The 15119-nt window shown below is 40.3% G+C and overlaps 1 protein-coding gene across 6 annotated transcripts in view; it reads left to right on the top strand.

The window, feature by feature from the left end:
• The window catches only part of LRRC7 (leucine rich repeat containing 7), a 335582-nt gene that overhangs the window by 263850 nt on the left and 56613 nt on the right, over window positions 1–15119 (top strand). For all 6 annotated transcript variants that reach the window (XM_034779104.1, XM_034779107.1, XM_034779103.1 and 3 more), the window contains 3 exons: window positions 7254–7454; window positions 13653–13764; window positions 14009–14189. In XM_034779104.1, coding sequence (XP_034634995.1) covers window positions 7254–7454; window positions 13653–13764; window positions 14009–14189 — 494 coding nt within the window. The remainder of the gene's footprint in view (window positions 1–7253; window positions 7455–13652; window positions 13765–14008; window positions 14190–15119) is intronic.

Below are 15119 nucleotides of genomic sequence, written 5' to 3'. Positions count from 1 at the left end.
TCATGCCCTTGTTACCTGACTATCAAATTTTGAGTTTCTTCTTTGAGTGTTTGCTCATGTCCATTCCATGCTAGTTGTGTGCATGCCATGTGCACTGTTGCTGGAGACTTTTCCCTTAGTGGTATCCATAGGGCCATCTCTAGTGCCCTCTGGAGTCATGTGACAATATAAGGGGTTCCGCCAGCCGCACACCCCAGTTCCTTCTTCCCACTCATGACAGTTACTGGAATGATCCTTCTTGCTGTGGCAAGGTCTCCTTCCAGTTGTTTGGACTTTCTCAGTTTATTCTTAAGTTACTGTACTTAGTGTATATAGTTCTTAGAGTTAGTAGATATAGTTGTGTAAATAGTTCTCCCTGTCATCGAGGGACTTTTCACCCCAGGTGCTGGGCATGCCCCAGGCTTCAAGACATGTGCCCCTTTTGACAAGCCAATGCCAGTGAGTGACCCACACTATAAGTGTCTAAAGTGTCTGGGGGAATCTTACAATAAAGATAAGTGCCTGATCTGCAGGGCCTTCAGACCTCGCACTAGAAAAGACAGGGACATTCAACTGAAGGCCATTCTCCTGGAGGTGGCCCTCAGACAAGTCTCGGAACCAAGCCATTTCGAATTGGCACCAAGCACTTCGACATCCGTACAGAGTGCTCCACCGGCACTGTGCTCTTCCTGGCGCTGTTCTCCATCTCCGGTGCTGAGGAAGAAGCATATCAGTAGAGTCTGGGCCACATTCCAGGTGCTGGGCCTGCTGATAAACAAGCAAAAGTCAACTCTGGTCCTGGTTCAGAGGATAGAGTTCATCGGGGTGCTTGATTCATTCCAAGTCAGAGCCTTCCTGCTGATACAGTATGCACTTCAGCCCCCTCTAGATGTGGCTGGTATCAGTCTACTCCCTAAACAGGCAGCACTTAGATTCAGTGTTCAAAGTCCCGTTTCCAGTCCTAACTTCCATGACCTTGTGGAAAGACCAAGGATCGGTAATGAAAAGAGTACCCTTTACTGCCCCTCAACTCTCGGTCACTTTAGTCTCGGACACGTCAGACATAGGGTGGGGAGCCCACCTCTGCAACCTCAGGACCCAGGCCTCTAGTCCCAAGAAGAACTCTCCCTACCTAAAAATGTCAAGGAACTCAGGGTGGTACGCTTAGCTTGCCAAGTGTTACTTCCCCACATTTCAGACCAAATGGTACAGGTCTTGACAGACAACACCGCATCCATGTTTTACACCAACAAGCAGAGAGCAGCTTGATCTTCAGCTTTGTGCTGTCTTCTGGATGTGGGACTTCTGCGTGAAACATGCCATTCACCTTGAGGCGATGCATTTTCCAGGAGCCCGAAACGTACTGGCAGATCACCTCAGCAGACTCTTTTCCTCTCACCACAAGTGGTCTCTTCACCCGGAGGTCGTCAGTGTCATCTTCCAGAGGCGAGGGCCTTCCCAGGTTGACCTCTTCATCACCAAGAAGAACAGGAAATGCCATTCGTTCTGTTTGCTTCACGGGCACAGCTCAGGCTCCCTCTCCGACACCTTCCTGCCCTAGTGAGCAGATCATCTGCTGTACACCTTTCCTCCAATCGCCTTGGTTCACAAGGTTCTCCTAAAAATCAAATTGGGCACGGTGAGGGTTATCCTGATAGCACTGATGTGGCCACACCACCATTGATTCAGCATACTTCTGGACCTCTCAGTGGCAGCCCCACTCGCACTCCCACTCCATCCAGACTTGACTTCAGAAGACCACGGCAGGTTGCTTCACCCAAACCTCACTTCCCTGTTCCTGATGGAATGGATGCTGCATGGCTGAACTCCAAGGAACTGGCCTGCTCGGATCAGGTTTGACAGGTCTTGCTAAGCAATAGAAAGCTTCCACCAGGGCTACCTACTTTGCCCAGTGAAAATGTTTCTGAGCATTTAGCACACAGGATTAGATGCTGTTTTGGAGCACTTAGCCATAGCCCTTAGTAGGTGACTCATGAGGCAGAATCTTCCCCCACTCTCCCACTCCCGCTACACAGTTCCCCCTTCGCTACCTTATAGCCTTTAATTAATACTTACATTTTATGTGATCCCTAATTTCCTTTATCAAATGATATCTCAAAATACAAATAGCCATGTCGTCCCTGGCCCTAGCCATAAGTGTTCAAGGAATGGAGAGTGCAAAGAGCATCCTCCCAGTTTGTGCACTCTATATAGAGAGCAGGGGCCTGAGTATGAGTTTTAAATGAGTGTAACTCCAGCATTGTCATAGGACTCGTGTTTTATTTTCATGGGTGTGAGAGCATCATCAGTTCCATCTGTTTTCAGGTGGGGACAAAAATTTCTACTTCCAACATAGTGTTAGTGAATTATTAGACTAAATACTTCACCGTTGTAAGTCTTTGACCACTACTGTAAGAGACCCAAATTGGAAAATGACATCTGAGATAGTCTTATGAGTAACAATAAAATCACAGCTTTTTAAATTCTAAAAAATAAAACTCAAAAACTTAATAAAATTATAGCTACTATTTGTATTTTACGTTTGGTGCTTCAATTTTCTTTTGACTTTTTTTTCTTTTATTTTATTATGAGTTCTCTTCCACTTGATTGTGACCAGATTAAATACACTCTAGTCCACTATTTATTTGGTGTTAAATAGAAAATAAATTGACTTAAAAAATCATGCGCTCATAATTAATAAGTTACACTGAAATCTTACAGTAGATTGATCAGTTTTCTGGTTCAGTACATAAATACAAAACCCAGTGAATAGTGGATTAAAATGCCAGTTTTATCCATTAGTATATTATCAGTTCAAAAAACCAAAAACTACACTATTGACCTATACTAATAACTTAGAAATGAACTGGAACAGAATACTATTCTTGTATTAACATAGTATGACTGCTTCATAATGTGAAGAATTTGTAGTCCTATTAGCTTTGTATAGTAAAATATTACTTCTAATTCTAAAAATACAGTGTGACATAAATATAATTTTGTTACAATTGTTAAAAGAAATACAATAGTATAGAAAATTGCCAATAAAATAAGAGTTGCCATTACAATACAAAGGACCTTCTTTGTCTTTATTTATGTTTGTAATGTTTCCTAAAGAATTTTCAGAGCTATATTTTAACATTATGTATGATGCAAATAACTATGATAACATGATTATACAGAAAATGTTCACAGCATTATTACTACTGTTACTTGGATGGTGTTCATGTTTCTTATGCACTTATTTAAATTAGAACAAAGCATTTGGAAATAGTTACATACTTTTATATATACAAAAACTACGATGTTAATCTTACGGTACTAGGAATTTTCAAATGTTAATAATAGAGATGATAGCAATCGAAATCTTGACTTCCAGCTCTAAGAGGTGGGGAAATCTAAATTGCATCATATGCTATTTGCCAGTATTCAGTTATGGAAAGCATTGTCATTTTCAGGTTATAGCATTCATAGACTTAGAGAAGTGTAAGACTGGACGGGACCTCACTAGGTCAGTCCAGTCCCCTGCACTTGAGGCAGGAATAAGTAATGACTAGACTATTCCTGATAGGTGTTTGTCTAACGTGTTCTTAAAAACCTCCAATGATGGAGATTCCACAACCTCCCTAGGCAATTTGTTACAGTGCTTAGGTACCCTGACAGTTAAGAAGTTTTCCAAATCTCCAACCTAAATTTCCCTTGCTGCAATTTGAGCCCATTGCTTCTTGTCCTATCCTCAGAGGTTAACGAGAACAATTTTTCACCTTCCTCCTTGTAACAACCTTTTATGTACTTGAAAACTATTATCATGTTCCCCCTCAATCTTCTCTTCTCCAGACTAAACAAACCCATTTTTTTCAATCTTCCCCCCTAGGTCAGGTTTTCTAGACATTCGATTATTTTCATTGCTCTCCTGTTTCCCGGGGTTTTCCGAATCCAAAGTTCTTGGTAACTTTACTCTTGGCGAGGCAGTGGCAGGAAATAAATCAGTGAGGACACAGCCACAAATCCATGTTGACTGTTACTTATTATCTTCTAGGTCTGAAAATTGATTGCTCTATTATTTGCTCCATTATCTTTCTGGGTACTGAAGTTCAGCTAATTGGTCTGTAATTCCCTGGGTTATTCTTATTCCCCTTTTTATAGATTGGCACTATATTTGCCCTATTTCAGTCCTCTGGAATGTCTCCTGTCTTCCATGAATTTTTGAAAATAATTGCTAATGGGTCAGATATCACCTCAGCCAGCTCCTTGACTTGAAGACATCCAATTTATCTAAGTAATTTTTAACCTGGTCTTTCCCTATTTTAACCTGAGATCCTGCCTCATTTTCACTGGCATTCACTATGTTAGATGTCTGATCGCTACTAACCTTTTTGGTGAAGACTGAAACAAAAAAATCATTTAGTACTATCATTTCCACATGTTCTGTTATTGTCTTTCCCCCCTCATTGAGAAATGGGCCTTGATCTTCCTCTTGCTTCTGATGTATTTATAGAATGTCATCTTGTTATTTTTTTATGTCTCTAGCTCATTTAATCTCATTTTATGCCTTGGCCTTTCTAATTTTGTCCCTACATGCTTGTATTGGCTTTTATTTTATATTCATCCTTCATAATTTGACCTAGTTTCCACTTTTTGTAGGATTCTTTTTTGAGTTTTAGATCATCAAAGATATCCTGATTAACCCAGGGTGGTCTCTTGCCATACTTCCTATCTTCCCTATGCAGTGGGATAGTTTGCTTCTGTGCCCATAATAATGTCTCTTTGAAAAACTGCCAACTCCCTCAAACTCTTTTTTCCCTTAGACTTGCTTCCCATGGGATCTTACCTACCAACTCCCTGATTATGCTAAAGTCTGCCTTCTTGAAATCCATTCTTTATTCTGCTTCATTTTCTCTCCTACTATTCATTAGAATCATGAACTCCATCATTTCATGATTACTTTCATCCATGCTGCCTTCCAGTTTCAAATTTTCAACCAGTTCCTCCCTATTTGTCAAATCAAATCAAGAACAACCTCTCCTCTAGTGCTTTCTCCGTCTTTTGAAATAAAAAACTGTTTCCAGTGTATTTAAACATATTTCATCATATCATATTGATATTTATATACATTACAAGCACAGCTTGAATATCTATTTCAGTGCAATATGAATGTGTTTCAATAGTGATGTTTCACTTGAATAAAATGCACTTTTTAAAATAAGACATACTGTGCAGGACAAGTATTCTATACGCTGGTTTAAATGATGCTCTTTACTGTGCAGTGCAGAAGGAGCAAGTTTAAACAAAACTGGCCACGTGTTCAAAATGCATGGAAATGGGGATCAACACCAGGGTGACATGATCTGCTTCTCCTTCCTGGGCAAACTTCTGTATGTGAACAACATTTGCTTGTGGCTTTCCAGATGTGAGAAAGGTCATATTAGAGTGGAGATAGTTGGAACAAGGGAGTAGATCTCTGCATTATGTGCTTTTTTCCCCAATCCATGCATTTTCCATTCGAAGATGCCAAACTAGAATTCATGGTGTGTGGAGTAGAATTTGCACTCAATGTTCTTCTTCGAGTGTTGTCCCTGTGGGTGCTCCACATTAAGTATTCGTGCGCCCCTGCACTCATAATCAGAGGATTGTGGTACCAGTACACAGGGCCGCCCAGAAGATTCAGGGGGCCTGGGGCAAAGCAATTTCGGGGGCCCCTTCCATAAAAAAAAGTTGCAATACTCTAGTAATATGTATTTGGAAATGTAAAAAATAACCAGTGAAATACATTCAAATATTAATTTGTAATAATTTGAAAATACACGAAATACATTATTTAAAACATTAAATGCTTTAATGGTATGTATACATTTGCAATTACATAATGGTCTGTCGCTGGGTGATGGTGATGGTTGGTGCCAATGGGCTGTCGCTGCCTGGGGGTGGCGCTAATGTTGCCTGGGGCTGGGTGGGGAGCTGGGCTCTGGGTCGGGAGGTGCCTGGCTCAGAGGGGCTGGGCTTGGAGCTGTAGGTCAGGGCTGCGGGGGGGATGGGGTCGGGGGTGTCCGGCTCAAAGGGGCTAAGCTCGGAGCTAGGGGTCAGGGCTGTAGGGAGATGGGGTCATGGGGGTGTCCAGCTCAGAGGGGCTGGGCTCGTAGCTAGGGGTCAGGGCGGTGGGGGGATGGGGTCGGAGGGTGTCCGGCTCAGAGGGGCTGGGCTCAGACTAGGGGTCAGGGCTGTGGGGGAGATAGGGTCAGGGGGGTGTCCGGCTCAGAGGGGCTGGGCTCGGACTAGGGGTCAGGGCTGTGGGGGAGATAGGGTCAGGGGGGTGTCCGGCTCAGAGTAGAAAATTTTCTACTGATCGAAATTAAGATTCTATTATGTATATCTTTAAGGACTTAGTTATGCCACCCTGAGTCACACAAGTAGTACAGGAAATCAACAGGGCTATACAGGACTATCAGGAGTAAGGTACTATTCAGTGTGACTCACTGCTAAGTCAATAAGGATTTAGTCTCCTGTTTTGTTTATGCATAAGAATAGATCTCATTGACCTCAGTGCAAGCTACATGTACATATCAAGGGACAAATAGTTCCACAATGGGTTATATTCTGCTCTCAGTTATTCTGATGTAAATCTAAAATAACTCCACTGAATATAGGAAAATTATTCTGGATTTTCACAGATGTCATTAAGAACAGGATGTGATCTGATCTGAAAGTGGTCTTGATCTGAGAGTAGAATCTGAACCTCAGTATTCTTACGTGGTAAAAAACTGAACATAAAGGGAAAGATTCTGATCTGTGATTGACATCAGAGGAGTTATACCTTAGATTGACATTAGTATAACTGAAATAGATTCCAGCCCACGGACTTTGAAAATGACTCATGATTAGATCTGGGTGAACTTTTTTAAACAAAGCTTTGTGAATTAATGTTGAATTTGCTAAATTGTTTCAGCAAAAAATAAATGAGTTTAATTTTGACATTTTTAAAATGAATCATTTTGATTTTTTGATTGAAACTGCTGTTTGAATTTTGCTTCAGTTTAATATTTTTAAAAGGTAAAAATAATGATGTCAAATGAAACAAAACGTTCAGCCACTGAACTGAAAAATCAGTTATTCACACAGTTCTACTCATAATGACAAATGTATGTAGCACATTTCTCAAATATTTTAATTCACTGCTTGTACATTATACACTTATCCATAGTACTGTAACCATAGATTTAACTTGCATGTTATTTTTATTTCATATTTGTGCTTTAATTCTTCTTATAATTGTTTAGGTTGAAATAAATCTAAAGCGTTATCCAACTCCATACCCAGAAGATTTAAAGAACATGGTAAAATCTGTTCAAAATCTGGTGGGCAAAACAAGCCATGGAGTGAGGCCTGAGAACTCAACCCCAGCTGCCAACAATGAGCAAACTATGAAAGAAAAGTATGAGCACAAGTGGCCTATGGCAACAAAGGAGATTTCAGTGGAGGTAATATTACAAGATTATTGTTACTTTCAAGAGCTCAACAAGGGTTTTAACCTGGCTCCATTACGTGACATTGTTTTATATCTGATCTTAAAATCATAGGCAATTGTTTCTGGTTTTAACTTTTTTTATTAGAATCAGATTAATTTTTCCTAGTTTTTCTCTAAAATTAATTGAGACTCATTTTCTCAGTTTTCAATCTGAGTTGATAAGGATCTATTCTGCTGTTCATGTGTGTCTGTAACTCTCCTAAATGTTAATGGCAGTGAAATATACATAGAAGTAGCAGAATAGACCATATAATAATTTACATCTCAGTCATATACTCATAAATGTGTTCTTGATTCAGATATGTAATGACAAATCTAATGATTTAGGGCAAGATTCTGTCTTTTACTCACATTGAGTCTGATCCTAAGGTTACTGAAGTCAACAAAAGTCTTTCCATTGACTTCAGTGAACTTTACATCAGGCCCATTGAATAGTATTTACTGAAGAAGTCTCATAGATGTCAATTGGACTACTTATGAAGTAAGGTACTATTCATTGTGAGTGTAAGTTGCAGAACCTGCTCCTTAAAAAATAGATACTTACCAAGAAAAGGTAAGTCCTTATATTGTCCTTATATGGTAAAAGGCTGCAATTCCAGCGTGAACATTGTTGAAAGTTATTTCCAAAATTTAGTACTAGCTATATGGAGCCAAATTCAGAGCTGGTGTAAGTAGGATCAGTTCCTTTGATCTCAGTGGACATTTACTCACTTATACAAAGTCTGAATTTTTTTAACCAATTAATTACAATTTAAAAACACAACTTACAGCTATGATGATGCTTGCAGTACTTACTGATCATTTTATAACATACCTGGAGAGATCCATGGAATGCACCTGACACTTTTGGAAGCCCCTATAAAACCCAAATTTTAAAAAGAAAATAAATTTGAAAACAAAGGTTTCAGAGTAGCAGCCGTGTTAGTCCACGAAAGCTTATGCTCTAATAAATGTGTTAGTCTCTAAGGTGCCACAAGTACTCCTGTTCTTTTTTCGAAAACAAAGTCACTCAATCTTTATCAAATTTTCTTTTCGCCTCTTTGTAATTTAACTGTTACAATTGATGCATTATCCTTGAAAGGTACCACCCTGTGGACAGCTGTTGCTGTGTAATTACGTTAATTTGTCTTCACCCATTGTGCATGTACCACTGCAGATTGGGTTGTTTTCACATATCCAATAGTCCAAGTAATCATTGCTCCACTCATTGCACTGCTATTTGTGTTTCATTTACAGTGAGAATATTTCCATTTCTTTTGGGCTTGTTCGTATTAAGGCACACTTTAGCACAATTATTTTCCCTTGGGACTGCTTCCACAAATGTTCACAAAATCTAGGTACTGCTTCAGTTGGGTACTTTGATCAGAGTATTCAAAATCAAATAATTTGCTGTTTTCTTTAAAGTCCTTGAATCCAAATGTTATTTCTTTTAACTCTCTGAAAGACATTCTAATCATTTAACTTTCACCAAATGTTGTTACAATCCTGTTCCTTCAGTCAGGGTATTTGTGCCATTTTGTTCTCATCAACTAGATACATTTGTATTGTATCATCTAGCTTTGAACAGCAAGGAGCCTGGAGCCCAGGTGGCACCTGGTCCAGAAGCCGGGAGCCCAGGTAGCTGCTGTGCTCCCAGTGGGAAGCAGAGAGCCCAGGTGGCAGCCTGGTGAGGGGCAAGGACCGGGGAGCCTGGGCGGTAGCCCGGTGGGAACTGGGGAGCTGGGTGGCAGCCTGGCTGGGAGTGGGGGGGCAGCAGAGCTCTCAGCGGGGAGCCGGGAGCCTGGGTGGCAGCCCAGCCTGAAGTGGGCATCCTGGGTGGCAGCCCAGTGGGGAACCAGGAGCCGGGGGGACAGCCGGGCTCTAGCTGGAGCTCCCCCTCGCCCCAGGGTGACAGCCCGAGCTCTGAGCCAGGTGCGGGGTTCATAGGAGGGAGCCTAACGGTCTTTCTTTTCAATTTCACTGTTCCAGCTGGGAGCTGTGAAATTGACAAGCATGACAGCCAACAGCCAAAGTAAGGAACAGTGTCTACATGGACACTGCATTGCCCTAACTACACCGAGCTAATCCCTATGCCTCTTGTGAAATTGGAGTTATTATGTCAATGTAGTAGAGCATTTACATTGGTGGGAACAAGGCTGTAGTGTAGACACTGACACAATTAGGTCAATGTAAGGCAGCTTATGTTGACCTAACTCTGTAGTGTAGACCAAGCAATAGAAAATCAAGCATTCCAAAAGAGCCACCTGTCTGATTCAGACAACATTCATAACTTGATTTTGGAAATCCCAAACAGGAAGAAGAAAGAAGAACATACAGAAAGTTCAGAGGTACAATAAGAAACTTAACATGCACTGTGCTTCAAAAATTACATCTGAAGCAGTGAGGTTTTTACCCACGAAAGCTTATGCCCAAATAAATCTGTTAGTCTTTAAGGTGCCACCAGACTCCTTGTTGTTTTTGTAGATACAGACTAACACGGCTACCCCCCGATACAAAAATTACAGTATATCACAGCTTGAGAATGCTACACATGTACTTTTTCAAAAAGGACATTGGATGATAAGTTTGTATATTGGGGTGGAAACTGACTGATGCATTGGCAAAATGTTATTAAATAATGACCAGCTTTAAGTTGTGTGTGTATTTATTATGTTGTATAGGAAATACAAAATAGTATAAAGGAACTGTAACTGGTATATCAAAATAATTTAAGGTCTTGAATATATTACAATAAACATGGAGTATGTGTAAAAAACAAATATATATATTTGTTTTGCCAACATTGAGGGACTGACTAAACTGGCTGATAAGGAATCTAAGGAATTTTGGGAAGGCATAACTATATGTGAAGCAAAAATATTAAAATATCACTACAGAAGTATAATAGTACTCTCAAGGGACTGTATATGTGGCAATCCTCTCACTTATTTTTGCTTCACTCATGTTACTAAAAGCAATTAATAAAGTATAAATCATATAAAACTATAACAATAAGAGCAATAGTAACATGGTTTCATTTTTAATTAATGAAATTGTGTTTTCGAATATGGCATCTCTTTCCTTTCTTTCATCTTTTCCACAAAGTCATTTAACTCACTATTGATGGAATAACTTTGCCAACAAAGTGCTGGAGACACAGGGTCTCATAGTGCCTCAACCCCCCTCCACCTTCTGTAGCAGAAGTGCTCAGCTACAAGTATACCTCCAGCAAGGCTCAAACCACCTCTCTTCCCCCAACATTCCCTCCATCACTCCTACTTATAAATGCCAATTTTTCCTCCCTCTCCATTCTAACACCACTCATTCGCTCCCTCTCTCTCTACTACCAACTCTTCTCCACCAAATGTCCATTCTTCTCCCCACAACAGATACCATCATCCCCTCTTCCCCAAACCTGTGTCCACCCTTCCCAGAAAGTCTTTTCTGAATCTATCGTCCCCCTAACTCATCTACTGTCCACGTCTCTCACCAAGGCTGTGTCCCACACCAGCCTTCCTGCTCCTTGAGGCAAGGTACCCCCCTCCCAAGACAATCCCCCAGAGCCTGTGTTCCATCAGAGTGCCCCTTATGGCTGTGTTCCATCAACTGCCTTTCCCGGGGTCTCCCCTGAGCTTGGATACCCACGTAACTCCTCTTGATAGTGTGTTTTCCACTGTCTCCCTTTCCACCTTGTGTCCTTCACAAGGTCTCCATGGGCAGTCTCCTCCTCATACCTGAACCATGTCCATGTCATGATGGGAAGGGAAGAGAAGGAGAAATACAGAGAACGATCCCTCTTCATATCTCCATTCCTTTCACTTAGCTGCCCTGTTCTGTGATTCTCTAATTTTAATTACCGCTCCATGGATCAAGTCACTATCTCACTTCCCTTCTTCCTCTTTCTTGGTTTTTGGTGTTTTCAGAGCATATCGGATAGCTGGTTAGTACAGAAAATCAGTCAGATTGGAGCTGTCAGACAGTGGCAGCATTTGGGCTCAGTTACATGTATGGAATCATAAAGCTTCTCAAGGAGGGAAGCAGCAACTGTCTGGTTGGAAATGAAAAACAAAGGGATAAATTGGGCTAAAACAGTTCTGAGTCAAGTGAGAGATCATCAAGCAGTAGCAGCTGCTGGCTGAGTGATAATGAACAAATGGATGAGTCTAGAGCATTTCTGACTGGAGGTTGGGTTGTTGACCTAACAAGACAGTTTTATGGTTGAGCTGTGGACAAAGAATCTGATGCTGGAACTGACAGCTGTAAAAGAGGAGCCACGCCCAGTTGGGAACAACTGAGAAGGCCCCCCAACCATATATTATTTTACTTTTTAAATTAAATGGGTTCAATCTTACACAATCTAAGGACTCAATTTGAATTTATTTCACTACTAGGAAGGCAAAAGGGCAGAGTCTAGGAAATCCATTGAGTTAATTCCCCTACTCTTCCTTATCAGTCCCTAAAATCAAAATATTGTTGCCCCTTTTGACCCGAGCAGCAAGTCAAAGTTTGGGGTCTCGTTGGTGTACCAGTTGGGAGTAGAAATTGGTGGTAGTCAGATATTTCTTTATGCTGTTTTGTTTATTTACAAAGAATGTACGAAGTGGTCTGTCTCTCAGAAGGAATGAGATATTCACTCACAGAAGGAATGAGATAGCACGAAACAGCTTCTTTTGATTATAGCACCAGGAGCATTCTTTCCAGCCTGCACTCCTGACCCAAAAACCTCTCCCCAGGCTTCTTCCAGGGACAGCTATCATACTTTCAATAGCTCCCTTCTGTGTGTGCGGGCGTGTGGGTCCGCTCTCTCTCTCATTCCTTCTCAGTTTCTTTGTGTCCTGTCTTCCCATACACACACCTGTCCAAAACAATACTCAGCAAAAGCTCCTGGGTGCGTACATGCACTCCTTTTGTCTTATGCTTACAGTTATGTTAACTGAAGGGTGAATTCACACCTATGAACCACAATCCCATAACAAGGTTTCATCCAACTCATACAATATCAGAAACAACACTTAAGGGGGCACCATGGATGACTAGATTGGTGGACTAGGGGACCTGGGTTCTATTCCTGGCTCTGCCATTGTTTCACTGTGTGACCTGGAGCAAGTCACTTGATCTCTCTGTGCCTCAGTTTCCTTATCTGTGTGTTGGGATAATAGCGCTTATCTATCTTGGTAAAATTCTTTGAGATTATGGATGAAAAATAAATATGTAAATGCTAGGTATTATAAAACAAGGGTTTTATAAGTAAATCAGAGATGAGTCAGAATCTTTGGAGTTCTATCAGACCATTCAAAGTTCTCCCTGCATTTCCAACCCTAAATTTTCTTTACATTTACAATTTTCTTTGTTTAAATTCTGTGAACCTAGTGAATTTTGATTTTCAAAATGTTTTTCAGTTTAATCCTAATATGAATTATTCTATTAAAGAGAGCTGTAAACTATGATTTCTAAAATAATCTTTCAAGTCATAATTAACCAAAAGTGTCAGAATACATATTTCAACCAATAAAAGCACATGTTTTGTTTAAAAACAGAAACAAATGACTTACTGGTCTAATTCTTTGCAGCAGGGATCTTAGCAGCACACATCTTGTTTGCTCTTGCATTATGTAGTAAATCTTTTGAAGTTCAGCCAGATTAGCATTTGCTCTCAAAACACAGGGTTGACATTATTATTAGCCTAAGTTCATAGAAAATTCTTTTGGAGCCAAGATAGCTTCTTGGTTCAGTGCAGATGTAGGGACAGTTGAATTTGTAAAGATCTGTGCCATTGTAATCGGAACAAATGAATGAGTAATACTTAATTCTTCAATAAGTGAATAGTTTTTTCTAAATTTTCATTAATTTCTACTTAAATTTTACATTTTTGTAAACTTTACTCCATCAAGAATGTGTGTGTGGTCTTGACACATCTCATAAGTTCTATCTAGTTCATCTGCATGTTCAGAATAAACACATTATCATCATAATATTACTGCTTTGTTATAATATTTTATGAATAAGTAGAATTGTAGAGTGACAAATTCAGCATGATTATAATGATATTGTCTGTGCCTGGGTTTATATAGTTCCATGTTTATGACAAATGTGGCTGTTTCTTCATTGCCTTTTGCAAGTCCACCTTACTATAATTTTATTTTATACTTTGGTATTATTCTCTCTCTCTTAGGATTCCTTTGGACACCCTGCTAATGACATGAGGATAGGAGAACTTCGCCCTTCAATGGCTGAGGCTCCCTTGTACCAACCCAAACTTGTTCTTCTGGGTAAAGAAAAGAAAGGTACTACAGTATCTTGACTCCCAAAGGTGTTCAGTGAAGGCATGTTTAATGCATGCAGCTAGATAGATGAGCTATAAGTAATACATTGTGCTGGGATGTATTGGATACTACACTCTGATTTGCAGATATCTTACAAACATGTTTTTAAATATATGCATAATATCAGTTTGAACATTTATTTTTCCAGAACATTTAGTTTCCGAATGCTCCAACCCCACATAATGCTTGTTCTATTTTATTTCAGAATCAACAGATGAATCTGAAGCAGATAAAATCCACTGTCTCAATAACAGTGTTTCCTCAGGCACTTACTCAGACTACTCACCTTCCCAAGCTTCCTCAGGGTCCTCTAATGCTCGTGTTAAAATGGGGTCCTTGCAAACAACTGCCAAAGAAGCAGTGAATAATTCTTTGTGGGGTAACAGGTGTGTATATGTTTACTGGGTCTGATTCTCTGTTGCTTCTCACCTTGTGTAGTCATATACAGCTGGCCAAAGTGAGGGCATACTGCGTATTTAAGGCTGTCAAACAAGAAGAGCATTTTACACCCATTTTTCCCTGGCAGCGATAACAATACAAGGTGAAGAAAGTGGGGAGTCAGGTTCTCTGTTATATTTTCTAAAGTGAAATAACCACATACTGAAAGTGCATAGTAAATTGCTATGCTATAAGGTTTGCAGACAATAAGCCTAGATCCTGAGCTGAGGAGTCTTGGCACACTTTAGGATTGACAGAATGCTTGTAACCTTTATACTCCCCCAGCCCTCAGTTTGTCCTGAGAAGATCGCTGCACAGATAAGAAGCCTGAAAGCTGCTTTAATTTTCACTAGCTATCAACAGCCGCAAGGGGACTATTCCAGCAGCTGGTGATTGCCAGGGCATGGGGATACCGAGTCACTTCTTCTCTACCCCCAGCCATGCCCCTACAGTGGCAACACAGAATACAAACTGCTACAGCAGTTCTTTACCACCAAAATGTGCCCTACACATGGGGAATCCTCCATATCATTAAGCTTGCTTTATGGGGATGCCATTGCATTGCTGCAGAAGCGCAAAGCTGTCCAACTGGACAAGAGGATCAGGGCCATCCTGCACCAAATTTTCAGAAGCTTCGTTTTTCAGCCTGGAATTGTGTTAATTCCTGGATTTATGACAGCAGAGGCTTTTATAGCTGAATTATTTTGTGCAGAGTTACCCACTTTGCTGAAAAATAAGTTATATTACATACAAAAAATATGAAAACAATTATTTATGTTGAAAAGCTAAGCCCTCAAAAGTTAGAAAATGCCAGATTTCATGACAAAGCACTGGCATAATTTATATATATTGTAATATAATCCAAAGGGCTAGATATA

This window comes from Trachemys scripta, chromosome 8 (genome assembly GCF_013100865.1).
Source record: "Trachemys scripta elegans isolate TJP31775 chromosome 8, CAS_Tse_1.0, whole genome shotgun sequence".
Classification (NCBI taxonomy): Eukaryota; Metazoa; Chordata; order Testudines; family Emydidae; genus Trachemys; species Trachemys scripta.
This window is presented reverse-complemented; position numbering and strand designations above follow the sequence as displayed.